At 40.6% G+C, this 27,312-nt stretch overlaps 1 protein-coding gene and 1 pseudogene across 1 annotated transcript; both read left to right on the forward strand.

Moving 5' to 3' along the window:
* The first annotated feature begins 24,729 nt into the window (after positions 1-24,729).
* Positions 24,730-26,954, forward strand: LOC128126679 (superoxide dismutase [Mn], mitochondrial-like; annotated as a pseudogene).
* On the forward strand, positions 25,177-25,770 carry LOC111900547 (bZIP transcription factor 11). Its single transcript, XM_023896424.3, has one exon. The coding sequence runs from the start codon at positions 25,273-25,275 to the stop codon at positions 25,768-25,770; it is 498 nt and encodes a 165-aa protein (XP_023752192.2). The 5' UTR covers positions 25,177-25,272.
* Positions 26,955-27,312: the final 358 nt, after the last annotated feature.

The raw sequence follows: 27,312 nt of genomic DNA on the forward strand, positions 1-27,312 counted from the left end.
CTCATAATTGGATTAGGATCATTACCACAAACGGTTTTGTATCATAAAATTCGTTTTTCTGATATGGTGATGATTATCCTCATCCAACTAAAGGAAAATTATCAAATTTTAAGATAATAAGTTGATTATTTGTATTATTTGATTTGAATTGCCTTGCTATGTGAGTTAGATTAGATCAACTTGGTAAATGAAAACTTATATGATAATTGAATTAGTTATATTTGATCTAAATGGTTCTTAAAGAGAGTTTCATAACTTGTCCTCAAGTTATGAAATATGAAAAGTGTCATTCATGAACATTAAACTCATAACTTATGGAAAAAAAAGTTTTGAAGAGTTACAAAACTTGTCCTCAAGTTTTGGAATTTGTAAAGTCTCACTTATGAAACATTTAACTCCAAATCTTAGAATTTTAAAAGTTTAAAATTCAACTCGTATACTATTTTAATATTAAAAGGTAATACTTATATATATGTATAAGAAAAGTCAGTCTTACTGTTAGTAGACCTCATTCACGAAGTCGATCTATAAGGGGGTATAAGGAAATTTCCAATAAAATGGTGATTGAATGGTTGCCCAGTCTCATACACCGCTTCCTTCACTGGTGGAGGGTAGTTAGCCGAACGGGTAGGATAGGACATTAATTCTCATTAAAAATTATGATGATAATTATAATGTAACTAAATGTTTTACAAATTTCCAATCTTAGTTACTTTAGGAAAATGTGAAAATGATGCTATTCCATGAAAATTGCACTTTGCACCTTCTCAAGTCATTAGTGGAGCGTGTGTGGTTAACTGACACACTAACTTCGACTAACAAGGGTGGCAAAGGGTAGCTTGATGTTTATCATAGATTAGGGGATCGTGTGTGGTTAACTGGCACATTGATTAGATGATAAATGACATTGAGAGTACCAAGTATATTTTCATGGTTATTCATACCTTGTTTGTGATCCTCCGTATCCCAGTCACAAACTTGAAGGGCATAATCGGGATTTAAACATGCCATTGAAAAGTTCAATGAATCTCAAAAGAATCTAGGAATTTCAATTCATTTAAAACTTAATAATCAATTTCGTTTTTCATGGTGGAAATTGGTAAATTATCATTTACCTACCTTCAAATATTTTGCAATTGGATTACGGCATCCCTCTTATGAATTGTAAAATAATGTGTTGGGTCCTAGTCTTAGTATTTCATTTGGGTTTTATATTAACAATTTTTATCTAATCTAAACTCTGTCTTTCTTTTTCAGATGTCTTCCAACACTGCTTCTGGCTCAAATCCTTCTGGCTCTTTCTCCCTCATGAAATTGTGTGGGAGGGTCATCTTTGATGATTCGAATTTCATTGATTGGATTCGGAACATTAAGATGGTCAATCGTTATGCGGACAAGGAATATGTCATCCATAAAGAGATTAAGGATATTGCTGAAACAACTGCTACTCCTCAAAAATTTGCTGAATATAGGACTCATGAGAAGGACACCACAAAGGTGCCATGTATCATGATAGCCACTATGACAGCTGAACTTCAAAAGTCCTATGAGGACTACTACCCTTTCGAGATGCAACAAGACTTGATGGAAAGGTACCATCAAAGTGATCGACAGGAAAGGTATGAGATCATTGCCTCAATGATTACAACAAAAATGAAGGATGGAGAGTCCATCACGACCCACTTGCAAAAGATGCAAAGGTTTATGGACCACTTGCTGAAGTTGAATGTTAACTTCGATGAAGAGTTAGCCATTGATATTACCCTAAAATCTTTGCCTCCTTGTTATGATCAGTTTCGTATGACTTATCATATGAACAAGTAGGAGGTCACTCTAAGCAAGCTTCAAGGCCTACTCAGAAATGCTGAGAGTAGTTTAAAAGGAAAATATGTTGTATCTACTATTACTGTTACTACCCCTGTTCTAGCAATTGGACATGGGAAAGGAAAGAAAAGGAAGGCTCCTTCTAAGAGGCATAAGGGAAATTCCAATGATGGATCCTCTTCTAGTGGGACAAAAGGTGGTTCTGCTACTCCTTCTTCCAACCAAAAGGAAGCAGAGTGCTTCTACTGTCATGACAAAGGGCATTTGAAGCGAAGCTGTCCCAAATACTTGCAATACATCAAGGATGGGAAGATAAAACCCACCCATGCAGGCATTTACGCTATTCTTTCTAATAACTCATCACATGCTAATTCTTGGGTCCTTGATACAGGTTGTGGTTTTCACATTTGTTCTGATTTGCAGGGACTAAAAAGAAGTAGGGATGTGGAGCTCGGGTAGATAAACTTAATCATGGGGAATAGGAAAGTGTCACCTGTCACCAAGATTGGAGTTTATTCTTTATTGCTTCGTAGTGGGTTAGAATTAGATTTGAATAAATGTTGCTACTCGCCCGATATGGAGAAACATTATTTCCTTTCATGGTTTGTATAAACAAGGTTTTATATTTTCATTTGATAATGAAAGTGGCTCTACTAATGCCTTTTATAATGGTATATTTTATTTTAAAGCATTTCCTTGTAATGGTATATATGAAACTGTGATGGTTGTAGACAACTTAGGAAATAATGTATTTCACATCGATTCGTCCAATGGTTTGGACAAGGCATGCTTGTGGCATTGTCGTATTGGACATGTCAATAAGAAGCACATAGCCCAACTCCAAAAGAATGGAGTCTTGGAGTCATTCGACTTAAATTCAGATGACACTTTCTAATCTTGCTTGCTTGGAAAGATGACAAGGTCACCCTTCACTGGTACTTGTGAAAGGGGTGAGGGTCTATTGGATCTCATAAACATCGATTTGTGTGGACCCTTCAGATCCGCCACAAGGGATGCTAACCGCTTGTATGTGAATTTTACTGATGATTACAATAGATATGGCTATATCTACTTAATCAAGCATAAGTTAGAAACCTTTGAAAATTTCAAGGAGGTTAGACAAGAAGTGGAGAATCATCTGGGCAGGAAGATAAAGATGCTCCGATCCGATCGAGGTGGTGAGTATCTTAGTATCGAGTTCCACGACTATCTTAAGGAATGTGGAATTATTTCATAACTAACGCCACCTAGGACACCACAACTTAATGGTGTGGATGAGACGCGCAATCGAACCTTGTTAGACATGGTTCGTTCCATGATGAGTCGAGTTTCATTACATATCTCATTTTGGGGGTATGCCTTAGAGACTTCCACCGATATCCTTAATCTAGTCCCAACTAAGAAGGTTACCAAAACACCTCGCGAGATATGGACAGGGAAGGTTCCCTCGTTAGCACATATCAAGGTTTGGGGTTGCAAGGCTGTCGTAAGACGAAAGACTCATGAAAAGCTTAAACCTGGTAGTGAGTGATGTATTTTCATCGGCTACCTATAGAAATCCTTTGGATATCTCTTTTATAGACCGACTAACAATGTTGTCTTCGTTACGAGGATAAGGGTTTTTCGCGAAAGAGAACTCATATGCCAAAAGGACAGCGGGAGGAAAATTGACCTTGAAGAGCTTCAAGAGTTAAGTCATGAAGGAACCTCAAACACTAGTGCTCACCTCAAGAGGGAAACTCCTGTTGAACCGATTGACGAGTCCGTACCTCTGAGATGTTCGGTAGAGTTAGTGTTCCACCTGTGTTATATGGTTTTCATATAACAACGAAAGGTGACACGTTTATCAGTGATAGTATATTGATAAATTTGGATGAACCCAATAACTACAAGGAAGCCATGGCAGGCCCTGAGTCTGCAAAATGGAAAGAGGCTATGGACAGTGAGATTCAATCCATATATTACAATCAAGTTTGGATTTTGGTTGACAATGTACCCGGTCGTAAGATGGTCAGGTGCAAATGGATCTTCAAGAAGAAGACCGACATGGATGGTAAAGTACACACATATAAGGTGCGATTGGTTGCGAAGGGATTTAGTCAAACTCAAGGAGTTTACTATGACGAGACCTTCTCACCAGTAGCAAAGATTAAATCTGTAAGTGTTATGCTATCCATAGTTGCATTTCATGATTATGAAATATGGCAAATAGATGTCAAAACCACTTTCCTTAATGGGAAGTTGGCTGAAGATGTTTACATGAGTCAGCTAGAGGGTTTTGTCAATGCAAAGTACCCTAATAGAGTGTGTAAGCTTGAGAAATCCATTTATGGATTGAAACAAGCATCTCACAGATGGAATCTTTGTTTCGATGAGAAAGTCAAAGAGTTTGGATTTTCGAGAAGCGAGTATGAGTCCTGTTTATATGTCAAAGCTAGTGGGAGAATAGTGTCACACCCACAAACCGAAATGGCGGAAAATTTCGAGGGCGGAGGACGTCATGTACAGTAGCATATCAATGCATAATAGTAAACAAGCAACAACATCATCTATTGCGTTAATAGTATAATTCAATACAAGTGTGTTCTGTATATAGTTTGAAAGACGCCAAAATATGAATCAAAATAAAAGACGAGTCTCGAATGTGCTCCATCTTCTCAAAATCTGGTCCAGTGTACCTGTCTACTGGTGACCTGAGAATACAAGTTATTTTGAAAGAGTAGATCAACATTTAAGCTGGTGAGTTCATAAGTATTTTAGTGTCATTGTTTGTATAAGTTTGAATGAAAGTGTTTGTAAATGTTTGCTGAAAATGTTTGTAAGAGTTTGATGTAAATGTTGTATCTCCTAGAAAATCCTATATTTTCTACTTTATTATGAAATGTAGTCTTCTACCAAGACGTGACTGTTCTGAATGTTTGTTCTTTTGGAAAAGCGAGTGTTTTTCCCAAGTATGACTATCATTACCAAAATATAGTTTACATTATCGTTTATGTGAGAAGATCACAATGTGATTGCAATGGGAAAATAAAGATGCATTGTAGTATTGTATATAGTAACTACCATTGTACTAACTACCTTAAACCAATTGTTAAATTAAGGTAAAATGTGATGAGATTATAACCATACTTGATTGACTAGTAAGACACGACGTTCCAAGACGTCAAAAAGGTATGACAGTCGTCACCCGTAGACCTGCAGGTCCCGCTGTAGCTAGCAGCAAGGTATAGGATTGTCAATCCCGTGTAGATCTATACACAAACTCACGCTCTCCCTCCCGGAGACTCTGGTTATAAAACATGACACATCAGTATATTGCCATGCCATGAAGTAGTCACTCACATTAATGTTATAGTATTCTTGTATTTGTATAGTATGTTCTCTTTGTTCTAGTATATAGTATGTTCTCTCTGTTCTAGTGTATAATATGTTCCTCCCTATTTCTCATTATAGTATGTTCTTTCTGTTTCTCGTTATAGTATGTTTGAACTGACTCATGTATTAACTGACTCTTATATGTCTCATTGTTCTAGAAATAGTGAGTAGTAATTCTCTAAAATATACCTATTATAGTTTACTAGTATTGTTGTTTGAATGACTGAGTATGTTTCTACACCTTTGCTACCCAAAGGTGTTGAAATGATGTAAGAACTTTTATATCTATACACAGATACATAATATATAACTAAGATTCAAACGACACTCGGACAAACAACCGATACACTAAGTCCATAACCAAACAAGGAATAGGAAATAAAGTGAGTTATCAGTCCTAAGCCCTTTCAACCTTATTTATACAACTATATCTATATAGACTTGAGTTTTACATTATATAAGTTTAAAAGAGTTTGATAAAGAGTTTAGCATGTAAAAGAGTTTTAACCATTTGAATGGTTATAGATGACTTGATGTCAATTTATAATTTTTTTTGAAATAGTTTGTTTGATAACACAGTTTGAAGTATAATCAATTCACTTGTTTCATAGGTATTAATCACATGTGATTGACGCAATAACTATAATGTTTTCTAGTTGTATTCTTAACCCCCCCCCCCCATTAAAGAATTTAAAAGCATTTAAAAGATAAGTTAGGGGTATGAACTCACCTGATTGTGAGTGATCTGGAAGGTAAGATAGATATAGGATGCTTGAGTTCACAAATGAAGTCTCAAAGCACTATTGGATCCTATAAGGAATATATTCACATACATGGGTATTCAATTAGTGTTTATTGTTGGGTTTTGAGCATTCTAACACTCCTAAGTGTACATGCAACCCTAAATACCTTGGATCTATGTTTTCTCTATTATACATGCAAATAAGAACTTCCAAGGTATTATCCTAATCTAGCATACAAAAACAATGAATGTAACAAGATAGAATACATACGTCTTGATGTAGAAAGTCTTCATGAAGCTTGAGTACCTAGCCCTAATAGTGTGGAAGCCTCAAATGGAATCACAATCACCAAAACACTTAGAATAACTTGAGAGAATTCTACAACTCATGAAATCGGCTAGCCCTTTCACTTCACACTCTCGTGCCGATTTGGTCAAGAATAAGATGCTTATATAGTTAGGGTTACACCATGTAAACCCTAATTGACATGGCCTTTCATTTCCATGATCCATGGATACAAATACACCATGGAGCATCCATGGACCATCCTATGGGTTTTAGCCCAACTTGATTATCCATGGAGCATTAGCCCACTATACAAGTATGGATGATTTACACAATCAACCCATATATTTAATTAGTCTTCTTTTGATCACTTAATTAATCCTAGATTAATTCTTGATCAATACTAATTAAATAATCTTATTATTCTTATTATTAATATACTAGAACTTATAATATTAATAACCATAAGTGTCTTATTTCTCTCATTATAGTCTATCCAAGTGCATGATGGTATGCAACCCAAATGGACCATGCCGGGTCGGGTCAAGTCTTACCAATTATAGTTATGGACTTAGACATTAATCCAACAGTCTCCCACTTGGATAAGTCTAAAACTATTATTGCGTATGACTTCAGGAACCAACCGACAATCGTAGCTCTCAAAAGCTTCTGTCGAACTCTCACCTTGTAGATGAACTCTGACCTTTGTCAATGACTTGTCCATTAGATAAGGGATCATATATTCCTCCATTCTAGATATCATATGGACTGAGACATGGATTATAATCATTCTCTTTGTCCATTTGTTGTATCCCGATTTGCGATTTATGACGACTGACTAATTGAACAAATCAAATCAGTCCTGGCCCGGCCGAGCACTTCCATTTTTCATCATCAAATCATCGAGGGGCCCACAGATATCGCTTTTATCCCGAAGGTAAAAGGAACGGATAAACTTCGACTCATATGGCTTGTTCTACTACTTGTTGAATCATACATAAAGGCACGTTTTATAACACCGAGTTACCGTATGCGTTTTCGTGCAATCAATGTACTATCAACTCATAGTAACAACTCATATCATCTCATGATCACTCGTGATAAAATCCATGAAGTGATTCCAATGAGCGCAGGTTGAATCCAATACTCAGAACTTATGAGCACTCATGAGTGTTGTAGCCCTTTGTCCAACACCTTAGACCTCTACAAGCCAACCCATGACAGTCTTAATTCATATCTACTTCCAACATATGACCGACTGTGGATGATTTGAATAACTTAGTCATTTCAGAAGAATAACCCAGTTTATTCGGGAAGTCAAAACATGCAAAATGAAACACAATAATAATTGAATCCAATATGGTATCAACCCTTTGAACATAAATAAAACACCTTTTATTTATCACCATATGATTACACATTATTCATTGTATACTGTTTCAGCTATCAACTTTATTCTTGAATTTAAAACAATAGTTGTCCCATGCTCCAAGCATGTACACTATGTTTTCTTAAACACTAGTCATGCCACACACCAAGTATGCATACTATGTTTTTCTATGATCTTTACTTTGTGAACTAGATCAATTGAACATAACTTCAATGATTCTCTTTTCACACTCCCAAATCCTTACTGTAAATGCAAGAATTCCAAATTCATGCCATTTACTGAAATCTGTTAGATTCTAAACTTATATGCATTGATCCTCTTGTAACGATTATGCACAAACTCACAAAGACTTGGAAACAATCATTACAGAGTATTCCAAAGGAGATCAACTCCTTGGAAACATCCTTCTTGCATTAAGTTTCCTTAATCTTACACAGATTGAAATTTCTAACTTTGAAACATTTCCAGATTCCATTTTGACTATCACTTCTGAACAAGAGTTGCCTCCTTACAGATTATGTCAATATGGTCCTTCCAGAATTATCACTATACTTCCAATTGTCCTTGAGTAACCAATCTTTGGTAAACCTTAGATTGTCCTTGACAATTGTTTAATCCTTTTAGTCATATCCAGTTCTAAACCTTTTCCCTTCTTAATGCCCCAGGCATTTGGAAAATTTTAGAACGGATGAATATAACACATGTAATCGATCCTATATTCGAAGCATATGGGACACGATTCATGATGTCTTACATAAAGACTAAACCAGTCTTTTGCTATAATATTTCCATTTCAATTTGCCAAGTTCTCATAATTCAGATTATGAAAAGGGATGTCGTAATCATAATCGAATTTTAGAACGCAAGTAATGGACCCATATACAGAATTTCCTTATGTTGAGCCATTCCAACGTGAAATTCATATATATATCCTCGACTAAATGATTAAAACCTCACGATCTAAGCTTATAGATTTGAGATGAAGTATAATTTCCTCTCCCTTAATTATAGCAAAACAACTTTTTCCTAATTGAAACTTTTGTTTTCTATAATTAACATTGCTAACTTGCAATACTTATCATAATTATCATGCTCCCACTAACATGATGATTATTACCATAACACTTATGCTCCCACTAGCTTTGACATGTACCCAGAAATTAGTTGGACTTCTAGAAATCAATACTTCATTGACTTTCTTACCAAAGTTCAGATTTCTGATACTAGATTGTTTTGATAAGACTTTATCAAAGTCATACACCTTCCCTTAGATAGCACACTTGTGTGTCTAAACAATTATGAAGAGGTATGCCGTAATCATAATGGTTAGACCTTTTTGCCATTTCTGACAAGTCCAGGTTAGTGTGCCGGTAAACCACACACGCTCCACTAACGACTTTGAGAATGCAAATATCACAATTGCTATCTAGCTAAAATCTACTTAGTGAAAGTGTTTCCTCACCATCATTTTCATGAATCGGAGAGAAACCCTATGACACTTAGATTTAATGGTGTATATGTTCTTACCCATGTGAATTGTCAAAACCATAGTCACATGACAAGGATAATGACAAATCCAAACTCATATGGTATTGAACTTAATCTAAATTTCTTGCCACCTGGCACCTCAAGGGCCTGCCATTGCTTCCAAGTTGTTGTGCAACACATTGAGAACTCTAAGAACTCATATGCAAAGCCAACTTTAACTGGAATGGGCACAGAATATGTCAGCACGATAGGTTATAAACCTCAAGTCGTGTGCTAGTGAAGAACTTCAGGTTTTATTCTTGATTAGTTCTTGAGACTTTCAAGACTTTAAAGACTCCCACTGTCCTCTTGACCTATAAGACTCCCTTGTCAAACATCCAAGAGACAGTGTGGATTCTAATCAAGACAAACACTTCACACATTTGGCCTAAGTTGGTCTTTGTTTTATCCAAAATATCACAACTTACCAATTTCAAATGTACAAGAGTAGAAAACTTTTACTCTTACATTTGACAAGTGTTTTAAACCTTCTTTAAGACATGTCACTTGTAACGACCCGTTTCCGGTATGTTAATTCCTTGGTATTTGTTGTAAGTTTTGCAAGAGGAACTCGGCGAGTTCATAGCCTGACTTGCCGAGTAGGGTCGCGGCTGCGTGCACGCGTGAGCCGGGGACTCGACGAGTCCATATCCTGGACTCGGCGAGTCCATCCGTCTGGGTGAAACCCTAAATCCCCGGGTTGCCCACTATTTAAACCACCTTATAGCCCCATTCTCGCCTCCCTCACCCTGAGAACACAGTGAGAAAACCCTAATCCTCCCTTGAGAGCTTATAAGTGATTTGGTGCAATTTTGTGAAGGTGTGAAGAAGGAGAAGAAGAAAGAAGCAAGGAAACGAGTTGTAGTGCAAAGATCCAAGGGCAAATCTGAGTTTATTGAGGTATTTTCGGAGTTCCCTTCTTGTTATATGCTTTAAACTTCCATTAGAGCTCTTCTAAGAGCTATTTGATGTTTGTTCCAAGCCTTATGTTTGCATGAATGTCTTAATAAGTCGAAATACCTTTGGATCTGAATGTTGGGGTGTTGTAGAGCCCATATCTACTGTCTTTTTGGAGTTACTTTGCATATTAATCATAGATCTACCCATTTTATGCATCTTTTAGCCTTATTTCCCTTATTCATGAGGTTGTGCACGTAAAGTTGGAAACTTTACGTGGTAAATCAGCTTATTGGACTCAGATCTATCAATTGTATGTGTTGGATTCAAACAAAATCGAGTAAAAATCAGTTGCATGGCGGCAACTCGGCGACTCGGGAAGAACGACTCGGCGAGTTGGGTCGCGAGTTCCCGAGTCCTTCATTTTGATCAGTGTCGAGTGAATCCAGTGAGTTAGAGAGTGGACTCAGCGAGTTGAGGGTAGACTCAGTGATGGAGGGACTCGGCGAGTTGTTCATACAACTTGGCGAGTCCAAGGCAATCTTCTTAGGATCATGAACAACTCGTCGAGTTTGTTCATACGGCTCGGCGAGTCGGATGAAGATTGTCTGAGTTCTTGGATCAAGAGGGTACTCGTCGAGTCGATGCCACACTCGACGAGTAGCATCGTGTAGAACTGAGATGTGAGAGTAGGACTCGGCGAGTTGGGTGACCCAACTCGGCGAGTCAGCCCCAAAAAGTAAGTTGACTTTGACCAAGGGTAAAAGAGTCATTTTACCCCAAGTGCAGTGTTTAGTATTTGATTGAGTGTGTTCATGGGCTTGTAGCCGAGGGGATTCAGGAGCAGCAGCCGGTAGCTTTCAGAGACACACACTCAGCCGCCAGTTTACGAGGTGAGTTTCCTTCCAGTAGGGACGGGTCTAAGGCCACAATGCCGGCCCGTCCAGTTAGCAGTAGTTTCCGGACTTGATCCGATGCAGAAGTTAGTATGTTTGATGCCTTCGTGGCTCAGACAGGATTTGTGAGCTATGTTTTATGTGTTATGTATTATGTGTTCCGGGCTACGGCCCGATGTAGTATGCAGTATATGTGTCCATGCTAGTTGTTATGATATGCTATGCTATGTTCAGTTCCGGACTTCGGTCCGATGCAGCCAGTTCCGGACTTTGGTCCGATGCAGCCAGTTCCGGACTTCGGTCCGATGCAGCCAGTTCCGGACTTCGGTCTGATGCAGTTAGTTCCGGACTTTGGTCCGATGCAGGGGACAAGGTCCCAGTCAGTTCCGGACTTCGGTCCGATGCAGTTAGTTCCGGACCTTGGTCCGATGCAGGGGACAAGGTCCCAGTCAGTTCCGGACTTCGGTCCGATGCAGTTTCCGGGCTTCGTCCCGATACAGTGGGCAAGGCCCGATATGTGTTTATATGATATTGCTATTGTTTGGTATGTGGTATTTTGGGGGAGCTCACTAAGCTTCGTGCTTACAGTTTCAGTTTTGGTTTCAGGTACTCCCGCAAGCAAAGGGAAGAGCTCGGGATGACGGCATCGCACACACCACCGCCTCAGCTTTAGCCTGGGATTGATTTAGTTGTTTTGATTTGATGTAGTATGATACAGTTTTCCGCACAGTATTTTATTATGTTTTGGAATACATCACGCATGGTTTTATTATATGATGCTCTGATTACAGTTTTGATTATATTAAAAACAAAAATTTTTGGGTCGTATTTTTGGGTCGTTTCAAGTTGGTATCAGAGCCCTGGTTTGAGGGATTTGGATACACTTCCGGGTGTATCTGAACTCAAACTAAGGGAAATGAAAGATTTTATTAAAATAAAAACGTTCTATAAAAAGAATTTTGAAAGTACTTAGAAAGGAAGAATTTTTTTTAACAAGATAGAGGTGTGTGCATGCGGTCAGCCGAGCTCAAGTAAGTACTCCCAAAATTACCCATACAAGTTATTTGTTCAATTTCAGTTTTAGTAGAACAACATGCTAGTATAGGACTAAGGATTTAGGAGAATGCCTTATGTGCCTGCTTATGTGTTACAGCTTTATGAGTATTGCATGCTAGTACTGAGTAGACAGCAGTAGGATAGCCTGATTAGGTTATGCCTGATAGCAGGAGCTTAGCATCTTATGCTAGATCAGTTTCTCGTTTTGAGAATAGTTTTGCCTAAGTATGTTCCCTTATTCCGAATGCTGCTTGCTTCGTGCTTTGTGGGAGTTCTGAGTGATGGAAGTTAACCATTAAGTGAACACGTTACACCATATGTGATCAGGGTTAAATAATCCCAGAGTGCTGGAACTGGCCCTATTGCGCAGCTCTTGTTTGAGTCCAACCGTTATAGGCACGGGTCTTTTACTTGAAGGATTATCTGATCTTCGTCACATGTGATGGTGTTCAGGTGATGGTTAATTAGCATTATAAGGAGACCTGCAGCAGCTGAGGACTAGTTGAGTTAAGTCTAAGGTTTCCCTGGGGCAAGCCTAGGATGAGAGTAGCAGAGATCAGTAGTAGTAGAAGTGACTTGGTGGAGTCAAGGCAGTTCTTGAAGAAAGTACGGATAGATGTGGAAGGTAGTATGGGCCCGTACTACTGGAAGCAGAGTTGTGATGTGTTTCAGAATGGTGGTTTTGCGTTCGAGACCAGCAGCCGGCAGCGGAGGTGCCGGGGAGGGATCAGGTTCAGGCTCGGGGGATGAGCGCATGGATGAGCAGACCCGAGAGTTTCTTTCTTCGGAGATTACGCGCATCATTATAGAGCAGACTCCTGTGATCTTCGGTTCGATCAAGGAGGGGATTCTAGAGCTGATGGATGAGAGACTGGGCACCTTCCGTGCCGAGGTGGCGGCCATGATGGGGGCGCGCACCCTTACCTTCAGGGAGTTCAGGGCATGTGGAGCTCCGGACTATCATGGGGCGCGGGACCCCATAGCGAGCACCAGATGGTTGGCAGATGTGGCCAACGCTTTCCGTACTAGCAGATGTCCCGAGGGGGACAAGGTCAGATTGGCGTCCTGTCTTCTGAAGGACAGGGCACGAGATTGGTGGGAGGAGGTCGGGCATGCCATTGGGGATGATGCAGCATTGGACGCCATGACCTGGGCTGATTTCTCTACCAGGTTCAGGGCGGAGTTTGCACCGGTCATTGAGGTGCAACAGCTAGCCAGGGAGTTTCAGGACCTCACCCAGACTACAGAGACAGTGGCGGAGATCACCGCCAAGTTCAGGGAGAGGGCTCTTCTCGTTCCTCAGTATGTAGCTGATGAGGAAATGAAGAAGGTCCGTTATCATGAGATGTTGCGGAGCGATATCCGCCAGTTTGTGAGCCGGTCCAGCTGTAAAACACTGGAAGATATGATTGCTAGAGCTCGGGAGAGGGAGATTGATCTTGAGATGGAGAAGAAGAGGAAACCGGAGGCGGTTTCGGGTTCAGGCGGTTCGGGCAAAAAGCCCAAGGTTTCGGATCACAGATCTAGGAGTCAGCAGAGCCACGGTCGATGTGGCAAGTGTGGGAGATTGCACGAGGGAGCGTGCAAGGCAGGGAGTTCCGGCTGCTACAAGTGCGGTCGGATTGGGCATTTGAGTAGGGATTGTACGGCCCCTGCTACTGCCGTTGCAGCATCAGATCTGATTTGCTTTCAATGCAATCAGAGGGGACATAAAAAGTCCCAGTGTCCGAGTTTAGCTTCAGCAGGGAAGGTGGCTGCACCTGCCCCTGCTACCTTGAGGATTACAGATGGCCGGCAGGGCCGAGCTGATGCGCCAGTGGCGAAGAGTAGGGCGTTTCAGATGACAGCAGAGGAGGCGCGAGCGACTCCTGATGTGGTGACGGGTATGTATCTTCCCTTTTATCTCTTTATTATTATTGATTAAATGTTGCTTATGATTGTATGTTTTATTCAGGGTCGTTCTCTGTGTACGGCATTTCCGCTTTGGTATTATTCGATTCGGGGGCTACCCGATCATTCGTATCTCTTGCGCTTAGCAAGAGGTTCAGTAGAGCTCCAGGGGAGCTGGATTGTCCATTAGAGGTTGAGATAGCGGATGATAGGACCGTGAGGGTAGGCAGAGTGCACAGAGGGTGTTCTCTTCAGTTATTTGATGAGCAGTTTTCAGTGGATCTGGTACCTATTCCCCTGCGAGGGAATAAGGTTATTGTGGGTATGGATTGGCTAAGCCCCAATGGGGCGGTGATTGATTGCGAGCTTCAGCTAGTGAGGGTTCGCACTCCCAGTGGGGGAGAGTTGGTGATTCAGGGCGAGAGGCCACAGCGAGGACCGACCTTTTGTTCCGCCGCAAGGGCGAGGCGCTATGTTCAGCAGGGTTGCGCCGGTTTTGTAGCCTACGTTTTGGATGCCCGGGAGAAGAGCAAGTCGACAGTGGATGATGTTCCTATTGTTCGAGACTACCCGGATGTGTTTCCTGAGGATTTGCCGGGGATACCTCCTGAGAGACAGGTCGAGTTCCGGATCGACCTCGTCCCTGGTGCGGCTCCGATAGCCAAGGCACCGTATCGACTAGCTCCCCCTGAGATGCAGGAGTTGTCTACACAGCTGCAGGAGCTGTTAGACAAGGGTTTCATTCGGCCGAGCAGTTCGCCTTGGGGAGCGCCGATCCTGTTTGTGAGAAAGAAGGATGGGTCGCATCGTATGTGTATTGATTATCGGGAGCTGAATAAGGTAACGGTGAAGAACCGTTACCCACTCCCGAGGATAGATGATTTGTTTGATCAGCTTCAGGGAGCGTCTTGGTTCTCCAAGATCGATCTACGCTCCGGATATCATCAGATGCGGGTTAGAGATGAGGATGTATAGAAGACTGCTTTCAGGACCAGGTATGGTCATTACGAGTTTGTGGTGATGCCATTTGGGCTCACCAATGCCCCAGCCGCGTTCATGGATCTCATGAACCGCGTGTGTAGGCCGATGCTGGATCGGTCAGTGATAGTGTTCATAGATGACATCTTGGTGTATTCCAAGACGCAGGAGCAGCACGAGGAGCACCTGCGGGTGGTGCTAGAGGTTTTGAGGAGGGAGAGACTTTTCGCAAAGTTCTCCAAATGTGAGTTCTGGTTGCGCGAGGTGCAGTTCCTTGGTCACCTCGTCAACCAGAAGGGTATTCTGGTAGATCCGGCCAAGATAGAGGCCGTGATGCAGTGGGAGGTCCCGAAGTCTCCATCTGAGATTCGGAGCTTCCTAGGGTTGGCAGGGTATTATCGGAGATTTATTCAGGATTTCTCCAAGATAGCAGTGCCGCTCACCCGACTGACCAAGAAGTCAGTGGTATTTCGTTGGGGTCCGGAGCAGCAGACAGCATTCGAGACCCTCAGGCAGAGATTGTGCGAGGCTCCGATCCTTACCTTGCCAGAGGGAGTAGAGGACTTTGTAGTCTATTGTGATGCCTCCATCACAGGTTTGGGAGCAGTTCTGATGCAGCGAGGCCATGTGATAGCTTATGCCTCGAGACAGTTGAAGCCACACGAGGCTAATTATCCTACCCATGATTTGGAGCTGGGGGCAGTTGTGTTTGCCCTCAAGATTTGGAGGCATTACCTTTATGGGGTCCGTTGTACTATATACACGGATCATAAGAGTTTGAGGTATCTTATGGATCAGCCGAGTTTGAATATGAGGCAAAGGAGGTGGTTGGACGTGCTGAAAGACTATGACTGTGAGATCCTTTATCATCCAGGGAAGGCCAATGTGGTGGCCGACGCCCTAAGCCGCAAGGTGTCGGCGGCCCCGATCAGGGATCTGTGTATGAGGATGACAGTGATCACTCCACTGTTGGAGCGGATCAAGGAGGCTCAGATGGAGGGCCTCAAGGAGGAGAGGCAGAAGTGTGAGAGGATAGTGGGCCGAGTAGCTTCATTTGATTACGACAGTCGGGGTTTGTTGACGCTTCATGGTAGGGTATGGGTACCGTACTGGGGTGGGGTACGGCAGGTATTGATGGACGAGGCTCATAAGTCTCGATTTTCTATCCACCCAGGAGCGACAAAGATGTACCGAGATCTTCGACCCGATTATTGGTGGCCCTGCATGAAGCGGGACGTCGCCTGGTACGTCGAGAGATGCCTGACCTGCTGGAAGGTCAAGGCGGAGCACCAGAGACCTCACGGCAGGATGCAGCCATTAGACATTCCCATGTGGAAATGGGAGGACATTACCATGAATTTTGTCACCAAGCTTCCCCGGACCGCACGTGGAGTGGACTCGATATGGGTAGTAGTGGATCGGTTGACGAAGAGTGCCCATTTTATCCCAATCCAGGAGAGTATATCGGCGGAGAAGTTAGCCGATATCTATGTGCATGAGATCGTGGCACGTCATGGAGTGCCGGTATCAGTGGTGTCTGACCGAGATGTCCGTTTCACATCCAGATTTTGGAAGCGGTTCCACGACGAGATGGGTACTCGTCTCCATTTCAGCACCGCTTTCCACCCTCAGACAGACGGGCAGAGCGAGAGGACGATTCAGACTCTAGAGGATATGCTCAGGGCATGTGTCCTAGATTTCGGTGGCAGTTGGGATACGTATCTTCCGTTAGCAGAATTCTCGTATAACAACAGTTACCATGCGAGCATTGACCGACCTCCCTTTGAGATGCTGTATGGGAGGAAGTGTAGGACCCCGATTTGTTGGGGCGAGGTCGGCCAGCGAGTCATTGGGAGCACAGAGGTGGTGCTCAAGACGACTGAGTTGATCCAGCAGGTCCGTAGTAGACTGCAAACTGCTCAGAGTCGGCAGAAGAGCTACGCCGATAGGAGGCGTTCGGACTTGGAGTTCCAAGTGGGAGATATGGTTCTTCTGAAAGTCTCACCTTGGAAGGGTGTCATCAGGTTCCGGAAGAGGGGCAAGTTGGGCCCCAGATTTATTGGTCCTTTCAGGGTTTTGGCCCGGGTGGGTCGGGTTGCTTATCGGTTAGATCTTCCTGAGGAACTTAGTCAGATCCACGGCACGTTCCATGTGTCTCAGTTGAGAAATTGTCTGGTGGATGAGTCAGCAGTCGTTCCCCTAGAAGATATTCAGGTTGATAGCAGTCTGAATTATATTGAGAGACCGGTCGCAATTCTGGACCGGAAGACCAAGGCCTTGAGGAACAAGGAAATTCAGTTAGTAAAGGTGCAGTGGCAGCACCGGAAGGGGTCTGAGTGGACGTGGGAGGCTGAGGAGGAGATGAGAGAGCACTACCCAGAGTTATTTGCAGATCCAGCCGTAGCAGACTTCGAGGACGAAGTATGAGTCAAGTGGGGGAGAATTGTAACGACCCGTTTCCGGTATGTTAATTCCTTGGTATTTGTTGTAAGTTTTGCAAGAGGAACTCGGCGAGTTCATAGCCTGACTCGCCGAGTAGGGTCGCGGCTGCGTGCACGCGTGAGCCGGGGACTCGGCGAGTCCATATCCTGGACTCGGCGAGTCCATCCGTCTGGGTGAAACCCTAAATCCCCGGGTTGCCCACTATTTAAACCACCTTATAGCCCCATTCTCGCCTCCCTCACCCTGAGAACACAGTGAGAAAACCCTAATCCTCCCTTGAGAGCTAATAAGTGATTTGGTGCAATTTTGTGAAGGTGTGAAGAAGGAGAAGAAGAAAGAAGCAAGGAAACGAGTTGTAGTGCAAAGATCCAAGGGCAAATCTGAGTTTATTGAGGTATTTTCGGAGTTCCCTTCTTGTTATATGCTTTAAACTTCCATTAGAGCTCTTCTAAGAGCTATTTGATGTTTGTTCCAAGCCTTATGTTTGCATGAATGTCTTAATAAGTCGAAATACCTTTGGATCTGAATGTTGGGGTGTTGTAGAGCCCATATCTACTGTCTTTTTGGAGTTACTTTGCATATTAATCATAGATCTACCCATTTTATGCATCTTTTAGCCTTATTTCCCTTATTCATGAGGTTGTGCACATAAAGTTGGAAACTTTACGTGGTAAATCAGCTTATTGGACTCAGATCTATCAATTGTATGTGTTGGATTCAAACAAAATCGAGTAAAAATCAGTTGCATGGCGGCAACTCGGCGAGTCGGGAAGAACGACTCGGCGAGTTGGGTCGCGAGTTCCCGAGTCCTTCATTTTGATCAGTGTCGAGTGAATCCAGTGAGTTAGAGAGTGGACTCAGCGAGTTGAGGGTAGACTCAGTGATGGAGGGACTCGGCGAGTTGTTCATACAACTCGGCGAGTCCAAGGCAATCTTCTTAGGATCATGAACAACTCGTCGAGTTTGTTCATACAGCTCGGCGAGTCGGATGAAGATTGTCTGAGTTCTTGGATCAAGAGGGTACTCGTCGAGTTGATGCCACACTCGACGAGTAGCAGCGTGTAGAACTGAGATGTGAGAGTAGGACTCGGCGAGTTGGGTGACCCAACTCGGCGAGTCAGCCCCAAAAAGTAAGTTGACTTTGACCAAGGGTAAAAGAGTCATTTTACCCCAAGTGCAGTGTTTAGTATTTGATTGAGTGTGTTCATGGGCTTGTAGCCGAGGGGATTCAGGAGCAGCAGCCGGTAGCTTTCAGAGACACACACTCAGCCGCCAGTTTACGAGGTGAGTTTCCTTCCAGTAGGGACGGGTCTAAGGCCACAATGCCGGCCCATCCAGTTAGCAGTAGTTTCCGGACTTGATCCGATGCAGAAGTTAGTATGTTTGATGCCTTCGTGGCTCAGACAGGATTTGTGAGCTATGTTTTATGTGTTATGTATTATGTGTTCCGGGCTACGGCCCGATGTAATATGCAGTATATGTGTCCATGCTAGTTGTTATGATATGCTATGCTATGTTCAGTTCCGGACTTCGGTCCGATGCAGCCAGTTCCGGACTTCGGTCCGATGCAGCCAGTTCCGGACTTCGGTCTGATGCAGTTAGTTCCGGACTTTGGTCCGATGCAGGGGACAAGGTCCCAGTCAGTTCCGGACTTCGGTCCGATGCAGTTAGTTCCGGACCTTGGTCCGATGCAGGGGACAAGGTCCCAGTCAGTTCCGGACTTCGGTCCGATGCAGTTTCCGGGCTTCGTCCCGATGCAGTGGGCAAGGCCCGATATGTGTTTATATGATATTGCTATTGTATGGTATGTGGTATTTTGGGGGAGCTCACTAAGCTTCGTGCTTACAGTTTCAGTTTTGGTTTCAGGTACTCCCGCAAGCAAAGGGAAGAGCTCGGGATGACGGCATCGCACACACCACTGCCTCAGCTTTAGCCTGGGATTGATTTAGTTGTTTTGATTTGATGTAGTATGATACAGTTTTCCGCACAGTATTTTATTATGTTTTGGAATACATCACGCATGGTTTTATTATATGATGCTCTAATTACAGTTTTGATTATATTAAAAACAAAAATTTTTGGGTTGTATTTTTGGGTCGTTTCATCACTCAAGTTACAATCTTGGAGTATGACTCTAAGACTTGTATTGGAACGAAGTATGACTCATCTTCTTGATTTAACCACTTCAACAATTCAAGTTCCCTCTTCTTAGTCATAAGAATGCACTAAGACTCCCTTAGAGAACTAATTTTGATATGGTTTCTTAATCATTAAGATGATCACAAAATTGATACTAAAGTACTCTCCCATCTTTTCAGATTTGAGAAACTTTTATCCTTCTGCCTAATTTGATTCTTCTTATTCGCTCTGCCTTACATTGAAACCTTTTTCCAATGTCTCAGAGTTACACTTAAGCATGTAAGTATAATCACATTTACTGAGCTTTAGTAAACCATGACGAATAGTCTTATTAATCTTTTGTGATGGACTTAATCAGTGCACAAGAATGTGTACTCGATCCCTTAGTCCATTACTTGACTCACACATCCATGCGAATAAGTAATTAGTCTTAATTTTTCCAATACTTGAAAGTTCTCATTCATCATGCTTTACAACTTGCATGATTCCAAGTCCTGGTCAAATTGAAACATGGGTGATGAGAATCTTTCCTTATTTGGTAAATTTAGACATTACCACAAATGAAAGAATCAATTTCATATTTCCACTCTTGCTCTTAATGGAATCATATAAGCAACAAGTTTTCCTCAAATGCCATTGTAAGGATATTTTAAAATAAATAAAATCAAAAATTTCCTTTTATTTTAAAACTTTTTGCGGAAAAACTTATCCTTACAATCCATATGAAAACTTGTTGTTATCTATTCCTAAGCAATAACTCATAACTCCTAAGAAGTAGCTCAAGAATCCGATCTTCAACCTACGCGATAGAAAACCATCTACGCGATCAGATTCAGCATATTCTTTCTTTAAGTTTCTTCACTTTTCTTTAATTCTTAAAACATCACCATGTGACCCAGTCACCTCATGTATCAAGAATCTCAGAATAGAAACTTAACAGAGTTAGATAGTGGACTTTACCTGAAGTAGGGTCAAACTTATTGACTTTAACATCCTTAGGTAAATTTGGCAGCTTCGCAACCAATGCTCCTTTCTTTGGCAATATAAACATATGGACCCTTTGATAATGGTACACGAGACTATCACAGACTTAGCTTTTCTCTTTACCATTTGGTCAACCCAGTTGACTATAGCCGATCCTTTTCCATTAGGAAGAGAGAGCTTTACTAGATGTCCAATGTCATCATTGTCAATGTCCATAAAGTTTTAAGGAAGTTGATCTTAACAAATAGATAAGATCATTAAGGGTCTTGTCATAGTCTGTTTCATAGGTGTCCCAAAGGAACTCACTATGTGACTTAGAAAGTGATTGAACCACCAACTTTCTCAAGACTTTGACACCCAACTCTCCCGGCTTGTCAATATGTGACTACATCTCCAAGATGTGATCACACCTAGACCTTGCCTTGCCAATAGGGCTTGAGTGACCTTAAACTTTTCAAGAACTTGTGGGTTAGGGAGAATAATTGGAGGAGGTGAAAGAAGTATGATTTCCATGGGACATCATCTTCATTTAGGAAAGCTTGTTTGAAGAGATTTGGGAAGATCATAGGTGTCTACACCAGACATCTTTTGGGAGATATTCAAGATAGTTGATTTAAAGTCCTTAATATGACACCCAATATGAAATATTAAGGCTAGGACCCAACAAACTATTTTATAACTTAGAAGAGGTATGCCGTAATCCAAGCTATAAAATATTTGAAGGTAGGTGAATGACGATTCACCAATTTCCACCAAGATAAACGAAATGTATTATTAGGTTTTAATTGGTTTTGAAACTCGTAGATCTTTGAGATTCATTGAAATTTTCAAAGGCATGTTTCAATCTCGAGTGTGCCCTTCAGGTTTTGTGACTGGGATGCTGAGGATCACAAAACAAGGTGTGAAGTAACCATGCAAATCACTTGGTACCCTTAATAAATTACCCCTCAATCGATGTGCCGGTTAACCACACACGCTCCATCGATACTATGATAAACATTAAGTTACCCTTTGCCTACCTTGTTAAATATGAGTTAGTGTGCCGGTTAACCACACACGCTCCACTAACCGACTTAAACAAAGTGCAAAGTGTAATTTCATGGATTAGCACCTTATTCACTTTTTCCTAAGTAACTAAGATTGGGTATTATTAAGAGTTTAGTTACTCAGTATTATCATTAATACTTTTAATGAAGGGAGAATTCTAGTCTTGTCAAACCCGTTCGGCTAACGACCCTCCACCAGTCAAGCAAGCGGTGGGTGAGAGTGGACACCCATTAAGTTGCCATTTTATAGGCAACAACCTTATACCCACCTTATAAACCGGCTTCGTGAATGAGGTGTACTAGCAGTAAGACTGACTTTACTCTTATACATATATATATATATATATATATATATATATATATATATATATATATATATATATATATATTATTAACTTATAATATTATAAATTATAAGGGTTGAATTTTAACTTTTAAAATTCTAAGGGCTAACTTGGAATTAAAGTATTCATAAGGAAAACTTTTCAAATTCCAAAACTTGAGGGCAAGTTTTGAAACTATTCAAAACTAATTAATTCCATAACTTATGTGTTTAAAGTAGTTTTAATCCAAAAACTCTTCAAGCTCCATAACTTGAGGACAAGTTATGGAAGACTTTAAACTAATAAAAGAACTAACTTTTCTTTATTTTATAACTTATGGATTTAATTATGGTTACACTTTATTTATTTATTTATTAATGAAGTGACTCTTGAACCTCCATAACTTAAGGACAAGACTCTTCATCTTTTGTAACCATTGCCAACTTTTATGAGTTTTTTGAGTCTTTAATGTGACTCTTCATGTAACTTGAGGACAAGTTACACAAACACATTTTATACTCAACTCTTAGATTAAAATGGATTGAAAACAACTATTTCAATTAACTTTTCTATTAATCTAAGCAACTCATAAGTACAAGATAATCAAATCAAACTTTTTCATGTAATTAGTCTAAACCTTAAACTAATACAAAACATGAATCTATTTACAATTATCTTTGAAAATGGATTAGCATGAACATTACCACACTAAAAACAAGTTTATAAGTTCAAAAACAACTTAGGGTAATGTTCCTAGTCCAATTCCAGCCAAAAAAGTCAAGTTTATGCTGTCTGGGGGTCCAACTTGTCGAGTGCATGAACCAACTCGGCGAGTTGGATCGAATTCATCACTTTTTAGGCATGGACTCGCCGAGTCTCCTGATGGACTCGCCGAGTCTGATGACCAAACAGCAAGAAATTAGATTTTTTAAGCAGTTTTGCAAGTATAACAAGAAAACAAGCCTAGGCTCTGATACCACTGTTGGGTTTTCAGCATTCTAACACTCCTAAGTGTACATGCAACCCTAAATACCTTGGATCTATGTTTTCTCTATTATACATGCAAATAATAACTTCCATGGTATTATCCTAATCTAGCATACAAAAACAATGAATATAACAAGATAGAATACATACGTCTTGATGTAGAAAGTCTTCATGAAGCTTGAGTGCCTAGCCCCAATAGTGTGGAAGCCTCAAATGGAATCACAATCACCAAAACACTTAGAATAACTTGAGATAATTCTACAACTCATGAAATCGGCTAGCCCTTTCACTTCACACTCTCGTGCCGATTTGGTCAAGAATAAGATGCTTATATAGTTAGGGTTACACCATGTAAACCCTAATTGACATGGCCTTTCATTTCCATGATCCATGGGTACAAATACACCATGGAGCATCCATGGACCATCCTATGGGTTTTAGCCCAACTTGATTATCCATGGAGCATTAGCCCACTATACAAGTATGGATGATTTACACAATCAACCCATATATTTAATTAGTCTTCTTTTGATCACTTAATTAATCCTAGATTAATTCTTGATCAATACTAATTAAATAATCTTATTATTCTTATTATTAATATACTAGAACTTATAATATATTAATAACCATAAGTGTCTTATTTCTCTCATTATAGTCTATCCAAGTGCATGATGGTATGCAACCCAAATGGACCATGCCGGGTCGGGTCAAGTCTTACCAATTATAGTTATGGACTTAGACATTAATCCAACATTTATAACTACTAACTAGTATAGGGAACTACCTAAGGTTGTAGGAAACACCCTAAATGAAAGTGTTAGGCTCACAAATGGAAGCTTGGAAGGGGTTTCACGGCCACCCAAGGATGGGTGTGCGGCCTTATAGAGTTCACGGCCTCATGGGGTGTTCACGGTCCAATGAACCAATGAAGGGTTCGTGTCCCTTATGAAGGGTTCACGGCCGTGATACCTTCAAGTTCATGAAGGTGGTGATGAATCATGAAGAATCAAGGCTAGGATCTAGTAATCTTTCAAGTATAACAAGTTTAAGGTTGAAACACTTACGTTTTTCAGAGATTTGGAGGGTTCATGGTTGAAGCTTTTTAAGAGAGAATGGGGGTGTTCACGGTTGGGAGGAGGAGAAGTGTGGAGAAAATGGGGTCACTCTTATATATATAGGAGGTGGTTCATGGCCGTGAACCTAGTTTGCGGCGGTGACACTACTAGAAAAACAGCCTTTTACGACGCGCAAAACACGACGCTCTTTGATTTATGTTACGCATTAGAGAGCGACATTAAAAAAGAGTCATCTCTTCAAAAAATTTAAGAATTTAGGTCGCGCATTATTGCGTGCCCTTAAATTAGTGTCCAAAAAACAAAAACAAAAAAACACGGAGGGCACCTATAATAAGATGCGTGTCGTCTAAGGATGTCGCTTTATAAATTTAATTTGAACGCGCGTTCTATCCTTTAATAATCAGGGGGAACGCATTCCATCCTTTAATAATCAGGGGGGAAAATGAAAAAATGAAATCCTAAAACATTAAAAACCCCGCCTTCCTTTTTTTCTTCTTTCCCTCTTGCCCTAATTATCGATTCCTCATTTTTCTCTCAGATTTGAGTCTCCTCTTTCATCAAAAATAAGAGTTAGCAAGGTAAATTTTCTGAGATTCGAAACTATATGACTCGAATTAGAGGTTGAAGATCAGAAATCGATGGTTACAAGTCAGATTTGGGATCGAAAGTCAGAGGTTCAAGGTACAATCGGAAACATCAAGAGAAGGAAAGCAAAAGCGGAGGACGCATCAGGTTCGAAGATTGTTCTCTTCTTCTTCATGTATATGCCCTAGATTTCTTTCTCTTACATTCAATCTCTAAATATTCTTTTATTCCCTAAATCAGGTACAAAGATTATTCCCTTCTTCTCCATCTGTTTTTGGAACACATGGCTCTACGAACCCTCGCGACTGCTAAAACCCTAGGTGCGATATCAAAGTTTTAGCAACATGTGTGTGGATTGCAGACGTTCACGCTTCCCGATCTTTCCTACGATTATGGCGCACTGGAGTCGGCGATTAGCGGAGAGATTATGCAGCTCCATCACCAGAAACACCACCGGACTTACATAACCAACTACAATAAAGCTATCGAGCAGCTCGATGATGCTATCACCAAGGGAGATGCTTCAACTGTTGTCAAATTTCAGAGCACTATTAAGTTCAATGGCGAAGGTTAAACACTATAATTTCCTATCTTGTCGATTTCAGTGTTTTTGGTTGAATACTTACTAGAAGCGTTATGTACGAATTTACATCTATATCTTATATATATATATATATATATATATATATATATATATATATAATAGATAGATAAATCGAAATAGTAATAATAATAATCAATTTGAAGCTCTATTACCATCTGGGTTCTGTTTAAAATCTTCATTTTCTCTCTTCGAATCTGCAATTTCAAACTTGAAGGTATTCTAATGGCTTCCTCTAGTGGTACGACAACATCATCAGGTGGTTCATACCCAATTCAGAACTCGGGGTCTGATGAAGATCTTCAGCAATTGATGGATCAGAGGAGGAAGAAGAGAATGATTTCGAATCGTGAATCTGCAAGGAGATTTAGAAAGAGGAAGCAAAAGCATCTGGATGATCTCAAGAGTCAGCTGAATCAACTCAGAAATGAGAACAACCAGATCATATCAAGCGTCAGTATCACCACCCAGCATTACATAAGCGTGGAGGCGGAGAACTTTGTTCTAATAGCTCAGGTGGCGGAGCTGAGCCACCGGCTACAGTCTCTGAACGAGATGATCTCTTTTATGTACCAACCTGTCGACACCGGTTGTAGGTTTGAGGACGAGCAATACGGCAGCGGAGGTGGCACTGAGTTTGTCGATGAGTTCATGAATAACTCACTGAGTTACCTTTATGCAAACCAGCCTATTATGGCTTCAGCAGACATGATTCAGTACTGAGTCAGATGTAAATCTCTTAAAAGTATTGAAAAAAAATTCAGATTTGGTGATAGCTTGGGTGTGTTAGGGTGGGGTGGGGTGGGTGGAATAAAGATTTGTGAACAAAGGAAGATGAAGATTTATGTGATGATTTATGGGTACAAAGAGCTATGATTGTAATGGGTCTTTCTTGTAATGGGTCTTTCTTGCAAGGTTAAACAATATAATTCGATTGGAAACTTCCTCTTCAAGTCCTAAATAGGTTAAAATGAAACAACTGAACAACACATTTAGGACAAATTTGATGCTAGGAGGATAATAATATTCATACAACCACAGATATCTAATCTACCCTTATGTCTCTGAGCAGGTCATGTAAATCACTCAATTTTCTGGAAGAATCTCACTCCCACCAGTGTTAGTTTCTTGACTTCTTCTTCTGATTTAGATGATAATTCTGACTTCCGAGCACTATAATTTGACCAAAACTAAAACCCTAAAACCTTATTGTAGGAACGAGGTGGCGAGCCACCACATCGTTCTTTGGGCTCGACTATCAACCAGAGCTTTAGTTCTGTGGAAAAACTGATTGCTAAAAAGAACGCAAAAGGCGATGCTGTGCAAGGTTCTGGATGGGTGGTATGTTCCTTAATCTTTATTTTGTCATTTTGGTTTTTTCTTTCAACTTTTTTTTTTGTTATTTTAAACTTATGATATATTTTGGCAGTGGCTTGCTGTTGACATAGAGTTGAAGAGGCTTGTGGTTGAAACCACATCAAACCAGGTAAGTTATCACTAGTTTTATTCAAACAAATTAGTATCCCTATTAAACTTCAGAATTCAAATTATTGAAATATGAATCTCTGTTGTAGGACCCACTGGTTACAAAAGGTCCAAGTTTGGTTCCTCTGCTTGGCATAGATGTTTCGGAGCATGCATTTAAAAAAATTTCATTTTTGTATGGTATACAAATTGTACACATTTCAACTTATATATGTGTTTTTGTACAATTTGCAGTATAAAATTGTCAGGCCCGATTACTTAAAGAACATCTGGAAGGTGATCAACTGGAAATATGCAAGTGAGGTATATGAGAAAGAGTGCCCTTAAAAGAGTTGCAGGTTTGTTAAGATTTAAAGGATGCAATAAAGAAACCCTATTTTACCCTTGGGATAAGAACATACTGTGTATGAAACCAGTTTTCCTGTTACACGTTGGATTTTTCTGATTAGAATCCATTGAATCATTGAGTTTCAGTCAATAACTAACATTCCTTTATGCAGATGAAGCTTATGATTTCTGTTTAAGAGCTGTTCAAATACTACCTATACATTCTCTCTCTCTCTCTCTCTCTAATAACTTTGTGAAGATTTATTTATATTATTTAATAAATCTTTTACACATTTGAAGTTATTAAATAATAAATATTGTGTATTTTGTTGTCTGCAGTATGATGACACAGAGAAACGAAGAGAAATGGCTAAAAACTCTTTAGAAAGATACACTCATTATTATGAAAGATGGGCTACAAACCAATCCATAAGCTTACATTATTATTGTTAT

Source organism: Lactuca sativa, chromosome 6, assembly GCF_002870075.4.
Source record: "Lactuca sativa cultivar Salinas chromosome 6, Lsat_Salinas_v11, whole genome shotgun sequence".
In the NCBI taxonomy this organism is placed as follows: domain Eukaryota; kingdom Viridiplantae; phylum Streptophyta; class Magnoliopsida; order Asterales; family Asteraceae; genus Lactuca; species Lactuca sativa.

What these genes read in the sequence shown, in the direction of transcription:
- LOC111900547 (XM_023896424.3), top strand. Translation starts at nt 25,273, where the DNA reads ATGGCTTCCTCTAGTGGTACGACAACATCATCAGGTGGTTCATACCCA.